Raw genomic sequence first — 18,013 nt, 5'->3', positions numbered from 1 at the left:
GCGAAACTAAACAAGAATCACATTGAGCTTGAGCCTGCTGTCAGGTCTAGTGTGTTCTCCTGCTCAGTCCTGTGTCCCTTTCTGTTCCTCCATGAGAGACTCCATGATCCCTCCTCAGCATCAGCTCAGGGGTTAGGACATCTCACTTTACATCCACATCTCCTCAGCTGCCCTCACCCTGGGCACATGACTGAATGTTTCTGAGTCCATTTCTTCCTGAATGAGGTTGAGCTAGATGCTCTTAAGGACTCTCCCAGCCCCCAAACTATTACACTGTGTGCAGCAAAGCAGTTCCAGTGGACCACGAGAGCCTCCGCCCCCACTGCCCTATGCAGGGAGCAGTGCCAGAACCCAGGCGCAGGCCCAAGACCAGCCGGACCGATCCCCCAGCCTGGCAGTTAGCGTTGGCCATGGCCCTTGGCAGAGCAGATGCGGAAGATCTAGTTCAAAGCAGAAGCTTCTGGCTGGGGGTAGCCCCTCTCCTCCTCAGATCCCTCTTGGGAAGCCTGTCTTCTGTGGGACAGCCCCACAGCTGTTTGGAGGTGGTGGTAGCTCTGTAGCAATTCTGGGCACCTTCTTTTTATTCTTTGTTTGCACTTTTAAAATGTTCATCGAGTAATGGATACTGGGTAAGGTAGACAGAGACCTAGCCCCTGGGTTGATATTGAAAATTTTGCAGCCTGATACTGAGACGATGGGGCTGGGCCTCCCAGTTCTGCTTCTTTTCAGTTTTTGGTTTCCCTGTAGCTTCTGGAACACGTTATTTTTATTTCTTCAATTTTGCTCTGTCATCATCAGTGAGAGAGGGCCATTAGCATCATCTGTTTTTAAGAGAGAAACAGATTTAAAGGCTTGGGAACTTCTTGGGAAAGGTGGCCTGTCTTGGATTCAGAGCCTTGTTCTTAGTTTTGCTTTCCATCTACCCAGAGCTCATGGGGTGACTCTGTTAACCTCTTTCAAGGTCCGAATCCTCAGCTCGAATTGGGTCTGCCCCCAAAGCCTGGACTCCCTCCCTAGAGGACACCAGAGCCACCATCAGTGCACCTCGTAAAGGTGGTCCAGAGAGTAACGGTGGTCCAGAGAAGAGCGGGAGTGCCTGGGCTCCCCACACACTGCTGTGCCTGGAAGCACACACTTAGGTGTAAGAACAAGATGGGTGTTGGAAGTGCCACTGTCCTTGGCATTTATTTGCAAATATGCAATGTAGAGCTTTTGCTGGGATGTGCCAGTTTTAGAACAAAACTCTGTCTATAAGCAGGAAAAAAAAAGGTGAAGTACGTGGTATGTAGGCTCTGAGTGCTGATCAGAGAGGTATGAGGGAAAACACAACTCTCACAGGGGCCTGGGTCACTGCATCCTGTGGGCAGAGTGGTGGCGGGACCAGAGGCCAGCTGTCACAGACTTGGTGGGGGTCGGGGCTTGCGGGGAGGCTGTCCGTGCCTCCACTTTTGCACACAGCTGGATGCAATTACGCCTCTGGTTTCAGTTGGGCTGCTCCCCCTCCATGTTGCCACACTGCCCCCTCCCTCCAACAAACCAACCAGCCAACGAAAGACAGTGCTTGATCCTGAGTTAGAAATATGTCTGTCCTTCCCCCACTTCCCAATAGGGAAAGATTCTCTTTGTCCATTTTTGCCAGTGACAGATGTGTGTGCATGTCGGACTTTCACTGGTTAGACTTCTCTAACGGGTTAAGAACAGGCCCAGAAAGTCAGACCCAGCACATGGAAAGGGGCACCCAGAGGGGAGAGAACATGGCTCAAGATGTCTCAATCTGATTATCCTATTTTCCTACTTCTCCCTGGCAGAGAAGAGACAGGACAACGGACGGGTGTATTACGTGAACCATAACACACGTACTACCCAGTGGGAGGATCCTCGGACCCAGGGGTAAGGACTTGGGCTGGGAGGGGGCCAGGCCCTGTGCATCTCTGGCATCAGCTGAGTGGTCTTGGACTGCATTTATCCTCGGTGGCCACACAAGTGCCTGGAGACCCTCATGGCACAGCTTTAAAATGACTGCTTAAGTTAACCTTCCTGGTAGGTGGAGAGTGGCCTGAAGGGTCTCTGTGCCGATTGTGCAAGCTGCTGAGAGCGTGTTTTCGCCCCGTACTCCCCTCAGCCTCCCAGAAGCTAGTCTGGACTAGGGCAGTTGGTGCTTCAGGATTGCTGGTGGCCGCTCCGTCCATGGCCATGGCTACCTAGGGCTGGTTCCTTGGCCTTAGAACAGTAAATGACCTCTCTCTTCTAAACAGTTCTCATGACTTAAGTGTACCAGCTACATTTCCTCAAGGCCCATGCCTTTACTCAAAGGCTTTGCAGAGCCTGGGTGGAAGCAGAGCAGAAGGAGCACAGTGGGGACTCCAGTCTCCTAAGTAAGCACTGAGGCCCAGAAGGGGCCTAGCACTGAGGCTAGTTCTTAACCCCTCTTCCCATGTCTCCAGGATGATCCAGGAGCCTGCTCTGCCCCCAGGATGGGAGATGAAGTACACCAGTGAGGGGGTGCGCTACTTTGTGGACCACAATACCCGCACCACCACCTTTAAGGATCCTCGCCCAGGGTTTGAGTCAGGGTAAGGACTTTGCACAGGCAGCAGTAGTGTCTAGTAGCACCTGAGTTTATCTGCTTTCAACTGTACTTACTGCCCTCTAGTGGCCAATTTTCATGTCACGTTAGCAGATTGGGGAGGGAAGGGGCCACCCTAAATATTTATTCAGAGTAACATCAGTGGTGTCTCTCTTTTTCTGTCTCTCTCTGTCAAAGCAAGAGTCTGGCTTTATTTCTAGTTTTTCTTTTTACTTCTTAAATCTGCCAAAGATTTTACTGGCAATCACTCTTTCTTTTATTCCTTACTCATCTGTAATATAACACCAGCTTTCTGAAGGGCTAACAGGTACCTCAATAATTTTTGAGGAATCACACAGATTCTAGATTATCTTTGCTCTTCCCAGGACGAAGCAAGGTTCCCCGGGTGCCTATGACCGAAGTTTTCGGTGGAAGTATCACCAGTTCCGTTTCCTCTGCCATGTGAGTTCTGGTGCTGGGCCCTCCCCTGCAGGTTGGAGTTGCGGGGTTATTTCAGTGCGATTTCCCAGCCCAGCAGCAGTCCGGTCAGGTGGGGGATGGTTACTGTCTAACCCCGAGCAGTTGTTGGATGTTGTCTCCAGGAAGCCCGTTCCTATGTCTAGGAACCAAGCTCTTTGGTCAGCCCAGGATAGAGGAGGCCAGACTGAATAATTATCTCCTGAGGTCTGAATCAAGGGTTTTTTTTCTTTTCTTTTTAGTCAAATGCCCTCCCCAGCCACGTGAAGATCAGCGTTTCCAGGCAGACACTTTTTGAGGATTCTTTCCAACAGGTTAGAAAATAATTATGTTGTCTTAGACCAGAGGCAGACGGAAGGCCCCCTGCTGTCACCCTGTCTTCTATTACGTGGTCTGCTGAACCCACACAGCAGAGTGTCCAAGATCTGGGCCTTGGGGAGCTCTGTCTGCCAAAAAGCAGACCCTGGAGCCCCCTCAGCCTGCTGTGGAAGGCGGAGTGGCAGGCTGGCCACAATGCTGTGTCTCCCCAGATCATGAACATGAAGCCCTATGACCTGCGCCGCCGGCTCTACATCATCATGCGTGGCGAGGAGGGCCTGGACTACGGGGGAATTGCCAGGTGAGCTTGGCACCCCGGAAAGGCTGTGCTGCACCCCACTTCTCTAGGCTACTGGGCACGTGGCCAGAAAGCTGCCTCCTCCTTGCTCAAATTAATTGCCCATGGTCTTGTGCTTCTTCGGGAATGGGCACGGGTATGGCCAGTTTGAATGATGCCAGAACAGGGTCCTAGGGTCCCCTGCTGGGCTGGGCACTAACTCTGTAGTTATAGATCACGGAGAGGCTGGGGCCCCAGGGGGAGGGCTCAGGACAGTGGCTCTTTTACCAACTGATATGTCCTTATTTTTATACTTTAATAACCAGTCTGGCTACCCCGTGGGCAGTGGCTAAGTATTGGTGCCATATGTGGTTGTTTATTAAAATCAGCCCGGGCTTCTCCTAGTCTTAAGGCAGCTGGGGCACATTATGTTGACCATCTTGGTGTGCACCTGACAGGTATATGCTGTGTCACAGTCCAAAGGGCCTTGATCAGTACTCAGCTGCATGTCATGGGCACAGGGTCAATAAAATTCAAACAGTTGGCGCAACCCTAAAAAGAGACCAAAGCATTGTTTTGCCCTCACCACAGTCCCCCTACAAAAGTTAGACTCTGGCAAAACGTTGCCTTGGACAGTGGAGCTGAAGGGCCCCTGGCAGAGAGAAGGCATATCTTACACTGTGGGGATCACTCAGTTTACTCATCTCTCACGGAACGGGGACGTCTTGCTTGGTGTTGGGTTAACTTGCTGCTGGCCCTCTGCTCGTTGGTGGCTTTGCTCTCTGTGTTGGCCCTGGTGGATCGATGGCTCTTTCTCCCATGGTGACCGTGGTGACCTCCTCTCCAGGCTCTGCTTGGTGGGCTTCTGGTGTGGCTCCTGCCCTGTGTGTGTCTGTCTCTCTGTGTCCTGCCAGTGGTTTTACCCTATGGTAGGTTACGTCATGCTGTTCTACCACAGGGTAGAACCACGGACAGGATACCGGGGCACCCTCTGCATCGAAGGACTCCTCGTCTGCCTGGCCACAAACAGCCCAGCAGCCAGGGACTGGCCCCATTGGGATGTCCCCCTGCTGGTTTAAGTGAAGCCTGAAAGGACTCTGAATTCTGGTTGGAGGCTTGCTCCTAGGGTGCAAAGAGATGCAAAGGTGTGGGTGTTGGTTCAGATGAATCTGCGGAACTATGAGAAAAGTTCTGGTAATGAGGTCTGGTCTGAGGGGAGGGCAGAGTGCAAGGGAGGTGAGATACCTGCAGCAGGAGTGAGGTTTACAATCCTCAGACCACATGGGTTACAGAGTTCATGCATCAGAGGTTAGGAATGTATTACCATATATTCATTCATATTATGCTGCCTGTTCAGGTCGGGTGGAAGCAGGGTGGCTGCTATTTATATAGTACCTTTGGAAGATTTAGAAAAGATACCCTTTGTCAAGATATTTCCATGTTGGAAAATGCTCACAATATTCTGGCTTTATCAGGAAAAAACAGCTTGGCTGCTAGTTGCAGGAAAATTGTTACAATAAATGTGCAAATCAGTGATATTTTACCATAGTACCCTTATGTAGCGCACAGCCTACACAACTGTACATGGTGGCCCCAGGGTGCAAGGAGCCCCTTTGCCATTAAGACGTTCTGGATATCAGATGTAAAGTCCTGCAATGCACCCACCACCTGGGAGCCAACATGCACACAAACACGCACGCTTTCCTGAGTGTCATCATCGAGTGCGGCTGTTGTCCTCCTTCGCCCTACCTCTGGCCCCACCCTGTTCCCTGACCAGCTGTGAATACAGGTTAGCCATGGTACTGATCTGGGGCGGGTGGACTCCCCAGGACACGAGTCTCCAAAATAGCTGAAATAGGATGGCAGAGGAGAGCCACGCCTCCAGTGCAGGTGTGCAGGGGAGGGTCCATTGGTCCTGTTTTTCTCTCCCTTCTCTCACAGAGAGTGGTTTTTCCTCCTGTCCCATGAGGTGCTCAACCCTATGTATTGTTTATTTGAATATGCCGGGAAGAACAATTACTGCCTGCAGATCAACCCTGCCTCCTCCATCAACCCCGACCACCTCACCTACTTCCGCTTTATTGGCAGATTCATTGCCATGGTAAGATTCATTGCCGTGTGTCCTCCGGGGAGGGTGGCAGCCGAGGAGGCCAGAACCTACAACGCCAATAGCAGTCCCACCCTTATCCTCACAGAACTCCTGACTCAAAATGCAAAAAGCTAGAGAGGGTTCTGGAGATGGTTCAGAGTTCTCTCAGTGCCCACCCAGGGGCCTGGCGAGGGTTTCTGCATGTTGGTTTGTGGAGGACTTGTCGAGCGAAAACCCGTGGTCTCTGAGTCATGGGCTTCACTTAACATTCATGGGTGCTCTGTTGAGGGTATTGGGGTGACAGAGCTAAGCACTAGCATAACTGCCCACCTGATGCCCATCTCTTGGGGGTGCCACTGTCTGTCACAGGGTAGGGGCATTTGGGAGTGTCCTACTGTGGCACTCAGGCCTCTGTCAGGGGATTTGGAATTTGCACTAGCTTAAAACAGAGCCCTTGCAGACCAGCTGGTGGACGATGTGGGAGGCATTCATCAGGAGCTGGGGGAAGTCGGGAAGGGGGAGTTTCACATGTTATCTGTATTTATCTGGAAATAGGAACATAATGTGAATAGGGAAGGGGTCACATCACACACATCCTGTTGTATGTCTCCTGAGTGTGGAGAACCAGGACTGAAGACAGGAGCCCATGGGAGCCACAGTGCCACTGCCGTATTTGGTAGTTTGAGATGTGTCACTTCTAACTTTCCTTTGCTTTGCCCCGTTCCTCTCTCAGGAGTACCCAGGGCCCAAGATCCCATGACTAAATATGTCCCTTCCTGGGTCTGGAAGTTTTTGGCCAAGGTGTTGGGCTCAGGAAGTAGGCAAATTTTTCCCAGGTTTAGCAGCTGACAGAACAGGCCAGTAATACCCTAGACTATTACTCACCACTGGCTCGCCAGTGTTCTCTGTCAGCGGCGTCTGCATTATTTTTGGCTGCCTATGCTGCCGAGCTCTGAGTGTCAGTGAGTCAAGGCTGCCACCAGGAGCTGGGCTGACCGAGTCTTCTCTGTGAGTGTGCGGCACATCTTTGCTAGAGCAGGGAGCTGGCGGGCAGGTGTGCTGGGCAGGCAGCAGGCCTGGAGGTGGGTTCCTGAGTGGGCCAGCTCTGCTCCATCCCTGTGGTCTGTAGGTAAGAAAAGAGTCTGTCCCCAAGGTCCTAGTCAGGACAAAGAGTGTTGCTTATTTCCCAGACTTTCCCTTTGGGCCCCTGGAGTAGCTGGATGCCAAGGTGCTCCCCAGGACAGAGAGCAGCTGGTAGTAGTAACCAGGCTATGACAGAGCATCCTAGAGCCTGCCTCTTTGAACACCAAACCTCTTTGTGTGTCTTCCTTCCAAGGCTCTGTACCATGGAAAGTTCATTGACACAGGCTTCACCCTCCCTTTCTACAAGCGGATGCTCAATAAGAGACCAACCCTGAAAGACCTGGAGTCCATTGACCCTGAATTCTACAACTCTATCATCTGGATCAAGTGAGTCCCCTTGCATGCCCCATGCTAGGAAGAGAGGGATCTCTGGTGGCGAGGTAGGTACCCATGGCCTTTATTTTCTCTGCCGTAGTGCCCTGTGAGCTCTTACCTACATTCTGTAAGTGCTTGTGGAGGTGCACAGCTTTTCAGTTTCCCTTAGGGCGGCTCTGGAATTCTCTCTTTGCATCGGGGAGTGGGCTGTGCTGCTGCTCCGGAGCCCTGGCTGCCTGTGCATCCTCATGTCCCATGGGCACTAAAACTGGGTGATGGCTCAGGATCCAGGGGAGACCCTTCTAAGACAGACATCCTCCCTCTTGTGCTCTTATGTCCCCAGAGAGAACAACCTAGAGGAGTGTGGCCTAGAGCTGTACTTCATCCAGGACATGGAGATTTTGGGCAAGGTGACAACCCACGAGCTGAAGGAAGGTGGTGAGAGCATCCGAGTGACAGAGGAGAACAAGGAGGAGTACATCATGTGAGTCTCGGTGCTGGGGAGACCAGGGGTGGAGCAGAGACACGGCTGGCTGTTTCTGGCTGCCCTCTTCAGCCAGGCCCCATGTGTGGCCCATAGGTCACCAGGGGTTGCAAAACCCCCTCTTTTTGCATGGGCTTCTGTTGGCTGACTGTGGCTGGTTGCACTGCCCAGAGCTGGGGCAGCCAGAGCCTAAAGCCCTTGTGCAGCTCCATTTGCTCTCTTTTTCCCATGTGGACTTCATGACTGCAGGGCTGAATTTCTCTGAAGAGTCGTGAAACTGAGACATCTTTCTTTTCTTTCCCTAACTGAAAGGATTTCTATGTCCTGTGTGCTTAATCTCCTACCTCACGTGTGTGTATGCACATATTCACCAGTGCACATTCTTCACTGAAGTCTCTTTGTTCAGTCTGTTAACATCCACACGTCTGATGCCCAGCTGGTGACAGTACAAGGAGGAGGAGGAGGTGGTGGAGATTTCAAAGACCCTGTAACTGTGGGTCGCTGCGAGGTCTAAGAGTTTCTGCTCTGGGGCCAGTAGCAGCTGCTCCTCGCAGCACCGGAAGTCGAGTCTTAGCCCATTCCTTGCTGCCTGGTGACACCAGCCTCATGGCAGGTCCTGAGCTGCTCCTAGGCAGTGTGTCTTGGGTTCTGCTAACAGCCAGTCTTTGCTTTTAGGCTGCTGACTGACTGGCGTTTCACCCGGGGCGTGGAAGAGCAGACTAAAGCCTTCCTGGATGGCTTCAATGAGGTGGCCCCCCTGGAATGGTTGCGCTACTTTGATGAGAAAGAGTTGGAGGTGAGAGCTAATGTTGTTGGGACCCTGAGCCCCTGCCTCTGGGGCAGTTCTGCCCTTTGGTAGCTTCACTGTGTACCCACAGAAACCCCCAGCAAAACCCCACCCTCCTGAGGATGGCAGAAGCAGGGGAATAACTTTGATTTGGGTCCTCACAACTGCCCCTCCCTGGGCCCTGGTGTAAGGGGGTCCATGTTCAAGATTTGCATAATCCGTGTGATTAAAATGGCCAGCAGAAATAGTTGACAGTGCCCTGGCTGGTATAGCTCAGTGGATTGAGCGCGGGCCTGCGAACTACACGATTGTGGTTTGATTCCCAGTCTGGGCACATACCTGGGTTGCAGGCCAGTTACCAGCAGGGGACTCATGAGAGGCAACAATACATTGATATTTCTCTCCTTCTCTCCTTTCCTTCCTCTCTAAAAGATAAATAAATAAAATATTTTTTTAAAAATCAATAGTGTATTAAAAAAAAGAAATAGTTGACAGTGTTTGAGGTGGTTCTATCTGCTGGTAAGCCAGAGAGACACGGGTTGGGAGGGCCCAGCATCGAGTGGCTGAGACCCTTTCCCCTGCAGCTGATGCTGTGCGGTATGCAGGAGATAGACATGAACGACTGGCAGAAGAATACCATCTACCGGCACTACACCAAGAACAGCAAGCAGATCCAGTGGTTCTGGCAGGTGGGTCCTGCCAGCCGTTATTGCAGTCCCCCAGCGGAAATGAGATCTGCTTAGACTTAAGCCCCGGGGTCCTTGTTGTGTTATCGCCTCCCCCATCTTTGACCCTTACCTGGCTGCCCTCCATCCCCCGCCAACTTGCAAAAGGAGATGAGAAACCCAGTTTTGGGACAGTGGGGTTGTTGCAGCTGGGTCGTGCCCAGTGCATTTGACAGGAGTGTCGGTGGGGGCGGGGGGGTGGTTTCAGCTCTGAAGGCTGGTGTGTGACAGGGTGCCCGCACTCAGGAAGGAATGTTCCCATAGGTCACATGGTTTCCTTCAAGCCAGGTGGGATGGGAATGCATGTGCTTGGTTTCAGAGAAACTGAATGAGCTCTTTATCCTAGATGTAATGAATTGGTTCTTTTATGTAGGCCTTGTTATTGTCAATAGCAAGTACAGCAAATACACAAACAGAATAACTATATGTGATATTTTTGGTTTATTTGAAATTCACATACCATAAATTCATCTTGTTAAGCATTTTAAGGTATATACAATTTAGTGGCTTTTCACAGTATTGTGCAACCATCAGACTATCAAATTCCAGAACAGTTTGTCCCCACCCTGCCAGAAAAAACCCCGTACCCATTAAGTAGTCACTCCCATTTTTAGTTTATTTTTTAAAGTGGAACTTTGAATGGAAGAGAATACCTGGTTCGAGTTGTTCCCGAGACTGAGAGATATCCCATGGACTATTGGGAATGTTCTACAAATACAGCCTCTTGGAGTAGCTGTGGGGTTTTCCCAGTTGGTAGCTGTCACCTCTGCTTATCCCAGGCTTTGTGTTCTCAGCCCCAAAGAGCAGAGGTGTGGAAGGGTTACAGGACAGGGTAAAGAGCTGGGCCATTGGTGTCGCCTGACTGCTTTGACTCTCGGAGTTGCAGGTGGTGAAGGAGATGGACAATGAGAAAAGCATCCGGCTGCTGCAGTTTGTTACAGGGACCTGCCGCCTGCCTGTTGGGGGATTTGCAGAACTCATTGGTGTGTCTTCCCTTGCCCTGCTGGCACCCCTGGGTGATGGGTGAGGGCAGCTCACAGGGAGGGTGGGATCTAGTGTCTTCCTGGAAGCAAGTCAGTGGGAGGGGCAAGAGGGTCCTGCCTAGGAAGGGTCACACCTGTTATATAAGGTGCATTTTCTTTGGATAATAGGTAGCAATGGACCACAGAAGTTTTGCATCGACAAGGTTGGCAAGGAAACCTGGCTGCCCAGAAGCCACACCTGGTGAGCCTGCTGGTTTTACTAGGATGTGGCTGGAACTTCACAGACCTGATGTGCCCCCAAGGGCAGCCCAGGGGATAGGGTGACTTTGGGGCCCTGACTCCAGCAACTTTTTGCATGGCCCTGGGGTATTGAGTTGGAGAGGAGGGCCTTTGATGTGCCCAGCCCCCTTTGTCTTGGCCTCTGATCTTTTGGGAGTTGTAGCAGCAGGTATGCACCCTGACCATCACACCAGGTATTCAATACTTCCATATGGAATACTTCCATTCCAGTAGACAAAAACTGCTGTGCTGAGTGTCCTCTTGTGCAGTTCCCCATTTCCCCAGCTGTCTGTCCTCCCTCCTAACCTCTCTGTGGTCCTGGAACCTGAGGCATTAGGCCCAACAGAGCAGGGTCTTTGAAGTCCCTGTTTCAGCATCTCGCCAGCTGGTTGATACTGTGGTCGAGCCACAGTCACGTGAATGCTTTTGATCCCTTGGCCAACAGCCCTGACCTTCCATGCTGACTGTACCGTACCCTCTCTCAACAGTTTCAACCGTCTGGATCTCCCACCATACAAGAGCTATGAGCAGCTGAAAGAAAAGCTGCTGTATGCCATCGAAGAGACCGAGGGCTTTGGACAGGAGTAGCTGAGGCTGCACCCTCCTGTGTCCCCCCACCCCCAGCACACATGTAGTCATGAGTCCTCTCTGCCTGAGAGGCTGCTGGCTGCAGCCCCTGGGAGGCCCCTGCAGATGGTAACCCTGCGTGGGACCACAGTGTCATCAGGCTGATGGCAGAAGATCCTGACCTCAAAAGGCACTGCCCCCTTCTCCGTCCTACCCACTGGTGGCAGTCTGGAATAAAGCCCCCTAGTCACCTTAGCCGCACCACCCACTGCAGTTTGGAGGGCTGACCCTCTGCAGAGCTCACATTCCCTCTCCCCTGAGGACAACTGTAGACACGTGTGTGTGTGTGTACAAGGGAGATGCCCGTGCTGAAGGGCTGCAGCACAAGCCCTGGCCCCTGGGCTAGTTAGGTGAGGAGACTGGCCACTTGGGGTGGCTGTCTGGGATGAGAAGGCCTGGGGTCTTTGCCAGTATAAGAGGTTCTGTTTCAATAGAACTTTCCCAATGGCCTGTACAAAATGAAGGTCTGAGAGAGAGGAGCTCTTCCCACACCCAGAGCTCTGGATCAAGGCTGTCTTGCTTCCTTCCCTAGCAGGCTCTAGCCATGGAGGTGGAGCAGCAGGCCCCTATCTCCACTCAGGGCTGGCCAGTTCACTCTTCCCAGCCAGTAAAGGGGTGTGCCAGCTGCTTGGATATCAGTGGGATGGAAACAACAACTCGGACTTTCTTTTCCCTTTACATAAACTTGAAGCATTTTGTGTGTAGGGTTGCTTCATGTTTTGTTGCTGGTGTGCTGCTGTCACATTCTGTCAAGGAGATGGTGCACCAGGTGTTGCTGGGACTTGGGGGACTTAGCACTGTTAGTCTAAGAATTTTCCGAACAGCTGTTCCTCTTTGGAACCAGTTTAGTAGTTCCGTGAGCTCAGGCAGCTCAATGTCACAGCAGTCTCGTCCCTAGCCTTGACAAAGATGGAAGGGGTGGAGCCCAGAATTCCACCCAACCTTGCTGCCTTTGAGAGAGGAGGACTCCCTTTGCTAGACGCAGTCACTCAGGCTCTAGACCTCCACGTGGGTCTGTTAGTCCCCTGTTGAGAATGAAGTGCAACCCCACCACCCCAGCGCATGAGCATTCTGTGTAGAAGTGAGGATTTGCCTGCACACAGGAAACAACACTCTGGGAAGCCGGCTGGAGGGCCCTGAGCAGCTGCACACATCTGACTTGATTTCTGGAGCCCCTGTGGGGCTCTGACGTGGACATTCTGCCATGTATTGATATCTTTGGGGTGAACATGCTCCTCTGGGATGCCAGAGCAGCGATTGTCCTAAACTCCCAACCCAGCCCCCCAGGTTCTGGTGCCGAGCACCAGCTGTAGACTAGCTCCAGCTTCCTGGGACCCCAGGCAGCCCCCCAGATCAGTCATGGGCCTTGAAAGGATAGTTTTGCATTCCCAGATCCTTGACCTTCCTCCTGGCCCATGGAGGGATTGCCTGTGTGCACTGTGTTGGGTGTGCTGATTTGAGTGGCTCAGCTCACTGCAGCTGAACCCTTTTTCTCCCCTGGGGTCATTTGCTGTGCTTCCCTGCAGTGTCTCGCCACATCATGGGTCAGGGTGTGAGCTGCCATGCAGAGTGTGGAAACCTTGGACTCACTTATGTTCAGAGCATGTTCATGTGCGCATGTGTGTACACATGTGTATATAACAGGTGTCTACAGAATGTCCTTTGGTAGCTCTGGGTTGGTCATCGGATTGTTTTGTAATGCCTCTTGCTTTGGCATTGCCAGGTTCCTGTGCAATAAACAGTCAACAGCTGTGGGTGGTGGTGGCATGTTGTCTCCAAAATCACTGTCCAAGGTGAGAGGCCTCAGAGCCCCGTGGGCACTCCAGGTCCAGATTGGGGTGGAAGGTCCATCACCTTGCTGATTTGGAGAAGAATGTATGTCATTAACCAACATAGCCACAGTTTTGATGGGTGGCTAAGACCTGGTCCAGGGATCACTGGCTTCAGCCCTTGGTCAGTTGCTTCACTGCTCCCTTTTGGCGTCCTCAGCCTCCCCTGACAGGCCTGGGTTTCTTTGAGCAGTTGCTGTGGGACCAGAACACCCAACAGGTAAGGCTGCATGTTGGACAGACTCCAGAAACAAGTCTTGGGGGCAGTGTTCTCACAGTCATTTATTCAAGGAAGGAACATCTCTGAGTGTGTCTCGGGTTTCATGACTCCAGTGTGACTCTGATCCTGAGTTCCTGGTCTTGCAAGGGCTCACCATCTACTTTTCTGAGTCCTTGAATTTGGATGGGACAGGATACCATGCTGCTGGGTCTTAATGTATTTGACACAAAAGTGACTTTGTCATGGATTGAGTCTTGGTCTGATTGTGCTCCTAAAGGGAGGCAGAGGTGTTTAGAGGGGGTCCTTCCTCATAGCTGAGTTCATACCCTGCTGCCCAGCTCAAGAGCCTTTTCCACTTGACAAGGTGATGCTATCCTTTGAGAACAATGTTGACTAAAGCCCACGTGCTATACAGATGCCTCACAATAAACTCAAATAAGACTCCTCACTCTTATTGCCACGGGTAACTGCTGTTCAGTTTGCTGTGGTCCTTCCAAACTATTTTATGTGCATATGCAAATCATATATACATATAATTTTTCAGTAGACCAAAAATGAGCTCTTACATGTTGAACAACTCATTTGCTTCATTAAATGAGCTATTAGGGAGACCTTTCCATGTTTGTCCATGTATCTATCTGTAATTGATTCTTTGCTGCATGATATTCTGTATTGTGGTGGTTCTATAATGCACCCGCCTTTGTCCTCCCAGGCGCTGTGGTTGTGTCCATCAGTTTGCTGGTGGCTGCAGAGTTTCTGTGCGTGCCCTCGGGCAGGTCTTAGGCACTGATGCTGCTCTTCTGGGAGAGGGCAGTTGTCCTGGAAGTTGGACTGTTGATGACATGCCTTCATGTTTTACTTTAAAAATTTAAAAAGGTTTAAAATAAAAAAAAATAGAAGGGGCCTTCAGTGAAAGCACCCCCCCCCACACACACACACACACTCTTGTTCCTCAACCACTCTGATCACCTTCGAGAGGCAACTATTGTTTGCTGGTTTCTTCTGGGTCCTTCTAGACATACTTTAAAGATCCCAGTAGATTCTACCCAGTTGCCTTTCAAAATGGTTCTTGTTTTACCAGCCTTAGAAATGGGCAGGACCCCTTGGCACCCCACTGGGTGATAGAATTTGTGAGTACCCTCTCTCCTCCCAGCTCTCTGTTCCCTTTTCATCCCCTGACTCTGGCCTTCTGTCCTTTTACATGATAAGGGTTTTTTTGGTTTTTGTTTTAACATTTACACTACTCCGTAACCATAATGAAATCTGTACTTTTTTTGGAGGTTTATTTGAAAAAGCAACAAGAACATTTATACGACTGTGATCATATAAATACTGTCTACTCCAGAGCTAATTAGTATAAAGTCAGACAATCATCTCTTCTGCATAAGCTCTTTCACCCTAGAGGCTCTAATTACTTCTCTTTGCTTTTATTATATCCACTCTTTTTCTTACTCTGAAGTGCTGCAAGTGAAACCAGTTGGAGAGTACCTGTACCCCTGCACATTGCAATCAGTTCCTGATGTAATTAGCCAAAATGAAGACCAGATATGTCTCCCTTCTAGGTGCCAGTAAAGCTACATAAGGTGAAATCTCACTGGGTCTGGAAAGTTCAGTTCCAGCTTCCACACTGTCCTTTGATATCAGGGCTCACTTCCTCCTTCTAGGAAAACTTCCCTAATGATCTCTGTGCTTTCATTTAGGGGAGCGCTTATAAATAGCAGGCTGTCCTGGTTCTTGGGCCAAGCTCAGCATCAATGAGGCCCCGGCCTCATTTGGGGGCAGAAAATTGAGTTGGTGCCCAAAGTTGTAAACTTAGTTCATTTCCCTACAGTCTACCTCTTGATTCCAGTTTTAAATACCATTCTATCTTGGTCCCTACAAGGCAGGTTGGTTCAGTCACAGCCAAGCCTGCCTTCCTGTGGCCCACACAGCACGAGTCGAGCACCCTCACTGGAGTGGGCACCCTCGACGGACTCTTGCCAGAGCATGTGACTTCTCATTGGTTCTTTTCTGTTATCTGTACCCTTTGCTCAGCCATGTGGACTCAATGCCCAGCTCCCAATTAGCTAGTTCCATTGGCAATAATCACTGTTCTCTTTTTGATGCTTATTACCATTTGATTCTGTCACTCCCCTGGATATCTTTGATGCTTTCTCAGGGGTGTCCAATTTTTTGCCATCTCTGGGCCAACTCTGGAAAAAGAGTTGTCTCGGAACACACATTAAATACACAAACACTAATGAGCTAGTGAGCAAAAAAAAAAAAAAAGATTTTAAGTAAATTTACGATTTTGTGTTGGGCCACATTCATAGCCACCCTGAGCCGCAAGCAGCCAGCAGACCGCCAGTCGGATACCCCTGAGTGGTATTCTGTTCTCTACTTTGGTTCCAGCCCCAAACACAGAATCAGCTTCTCCACCAGGAGCCCTGTTTTTTTGCTGTAAAATAGTATTAGAAAACGAGGTGGATTCCATCAGTGTGGCACAGTGAATTTATCCTTTGATCAACCTCTCTGCTCTACCACATAGAAAGACCCACAGAATCTAAGAAGAAAAACAAGAAGGCTGATTTGAAAATAGGATAGAGGATTCCATGAGTCATAAATAGAACTAAATGCAAAACACTGAACAAGATTGAAGCTGTGGGCCTGCTGCACCTGAACCTGACAGTGGTGGGTGGGAGTTAAGCTGTTGTGGGCCGAGCGGTATGAATGTGCCCCTTGTAGATCGGGGATGGGCGCCAGCCCACGGTTCTCTCCTGTTTCATGAAAGAGGCCAAGCAGCAAACCCAAACTTGCTGCTGTGCACTGGGCTATGGCTTTGAGAAACATGGAGGCTTAAGGAGGCACAAACTCATCAAGCCAAGTGACCCCAGTGGTCCTTGCCTGGATCTGTGGTGTTCCTAGGTCACCCCTAGTCAGGCTGTCATGCCATCGTTCAAAGGTCAGGCCTGAGAATGGATGCCTTTCAGGACAGGAGGAGGAGGCAGCTGCAGATCTATTAGGCAGATGAAGGAGTGAAAGAACACTTAAAGTTTTTGTCTCTGTATTTTGCCTGCTGGTGTTTGCTGTAAGGGGATTAGGTGGCAAATGAGTCTTTTGACACTGGGGCCCTAAATGTCACTGTTCAGGGGTCTTTGGGGTGATCAGTTTTTCCAGAGGTAAATCCTCCGCTCCTGCCTGAGGAGTAGACTACCTGAGACAGGTACACCTGCCTGTAGGCTTCCCAGGAAGGAGCTGAGGCGCTCAGATTCCCAGCCACTGACTTGACTTCTTACTCTTTCAGCAGTTACTTCCTCCAGCCTTCTGCTCTGCCGTGGGTCCCTGGGCCTGGAGCTCCACTTGACTAACTTCTGTCTCCTGCAGCTGGGAGAGGGGAGGTAGCCAGGCTGTGAGGGGGTTGGGAAGGACCTGGGTGTCCAACCCTTCTATGTAGGAAGTTCACTACCCCAGGTTTCAGCTCTCCTCTTGCCTTCCTGCTGCCAACAAGAATCTCTCTGGGGATTTGCACATTTCTTAGGTTAAGACTTCTGCATGGTCAGTTACACTTTTCCACCTTCTTATCACCTTTGAAAGCTTCCTTGTGTTCTTGTCCATCACTGAATCCTGAGGATGGTTAATCTGCTGTCTCGTTAACTTCCTTTCCTTTGATAGGTCTGTGTGGGGGTGAAGTGGGGACAGCTGGTAGCTGGCAGTCTGTGCATACAGGTTCTGAAGGGGGCTTGACTTTCCCACTGTATCGATTTTCAACTGATGTGCCTGTGCTTACCCAGTGACCATGACTCTGACTCCTCTCAAAACTGAGCCTTTCCCTGGTTCTGCAGGGCTCAACAGACTGCTCCTTTCTTTCCTTGAATTCTTGGCCGGTGCTCCTGCTACTGGCTGCTCCTCCCACTTTCCTTTCTGCAGAAATGTGGTGAAGTATCTTGTCCACCCCTCAGATGCTACCTTTCAAATGGGCCAAATGGCCAGGGAAAAATGGGAAATCTTTTACATTCATTGACTATCATTTTAATGGGGTCTTGGGAAGGAGAAAAGGTAAATTCTACACGTAGGAAGTGACTTTTTGCCAGCCAGCCACAATAAAGCCCATTGCACCTCACCTCTCTCAGAGACTGGGTTCCTGACTGGTTTGCTTTGCTCTGCTTTGTTATCTCCAAAGAAGTGGCAGCAGTAGATAGTCCTGCTTATAAATAAGAGGGATGTTTTACTTCTGCATTTTTCTACTAACATTGTTTTTATTCTAAGACAGTAATCAGGCACTGATATGAAGAGAAAACACTGTAGCCTATTACGGATTACCCTGGTGAATTCTTGTTCCCAGTCTGTGAGAGGCCGACTGCCCATGTGCCCCTCCCACCCCACGACCCCCTCTTGGTATTCACACCCTCCTGGTGTAATCTCCTCCTCCCTTGGACTGGGGCTGGGCTAGCAATTTTGCTTCTAACCAGTTTAGTGTGGCAAAGGTGATGGGCTTTCACTTCTGTGATTAAATCACCAAGGATTGTGACCTCCCACTTGCTAGCTAACTCTCCATTGCCTTCTTGGCTTGTGTACTTTGATGAAGCAAGCTTCTAAAAAGGCCTATGTGGCAAGGGGCTGAGGGCAGCTTCCTGTCAACAACCAGTGAGGTACTGAGGCCCTCAGTCCAACAGCCCACGAGCAATCGGATCCTGCCAACAACCACATGTGCTTGGAACCCTGAGATGACCGTGGCCCAGATGACCCCTCGATCGCTACCTGCGAACACCCCTTAGTGGAGGATGCAGCTAGTCCATGACAGGCTCCCGACCCACTGAAACTGTGAGATAATAATGTGTGTTAAGTTGCTGAGGTTTATGGTAATTTGTTACGCAGCAATAGATAACTAAGATAACATGATCCTAGGTCAGGTTAA

General features: G+C 50.5%; 1 protein-coding gene across 4 annotated transcripts in view; it reads left to right on the top strand.

The window, feature by feature from the left end:
* The window catches only part of WWP2 (WW domain containing E3 ubiquitin protein ligase 2), a 151,887-nt gene extending 139,066 nt beyond the window's left edge, over positions 1 to 12,821 (top strand). For all 4 annotated transcript variants that reach the window (XM_037041380.1, XM_037041381.1, XM_037041382.1 and 1 more), the window contains exons 12-24: positions 1,809 to 1,890; positions 2,445 to 2,573; positions 2,953 to 3,028; positions 3,286 to 3,357; positions 3,574 to 3,662; positions 5,580 to 5,739; positions 7,064 to 7,197; positions 7,529 to 7,669; positions 8,345 to 8,465; positions 9,041 to 9,145; positions 10,068 to 10,164; positions 10,333 to 10,405; positions 10,932 to 12,821. In XM_037041380.1, coding sequence (XP_036897275.1) covers positions 1,809 to 1,890; positions 2,445 to 2,573; positions 2,953 to 3,028; positions 3,286 to 3,357; positions 3,574 to 3,662; positions 5,580 to 5,739; positions 7,064 to 7,197; positions 7,529 to 7,669; positions 8,345 to 8,465; positions 9,041 to 9,145; positions 10,068 to 10,164; positions 10,333 to 10,405; positions 10,932 to 11,031 — 1,379 coding nt within the window. In that variant the 3' untranslated portion in view covers positions 11,032 to 12,821. The remainder of the gene's footprint in view (positions 1 to 1,808; positions 1,891 to 2,444; positions 2,574 to 2,952; positions 3,029 to 3,285; positions 3,358 to 3,573; positions 3,663 to 5,579; positions 5,740 to 7,063; positions 7,198 to 7,528; positions 7,670 to 8,344; positions 8,466 to 9,040; positions 9,146 to 10,067; positions 10,165 to 10,332; positions 10,406 to 10,931) is intronic.
* Positions 12,822 to 18,013: the final 5,192 nt, after the last annotated feature.

This window comes from Sturnira hondurensis, unplaced genomic scaffold, assembly GCF_014824575.4.
Source record: "Sturnira hondurensis isolate 20B ecotype Veracruz unplaced genomic scaffold, ASM1482457v3 Scaffold0003090, whole genome shotgun sequence".
NCBI lineage: Eukaryota > Metazoa > Chordata > Mammalia > Chiroptera > Phyllostomidae > Sturnira > Sturnira hondurensis.
This window is presented reverse-complemented; position numbering and strand designations above follow the sequence as displayed.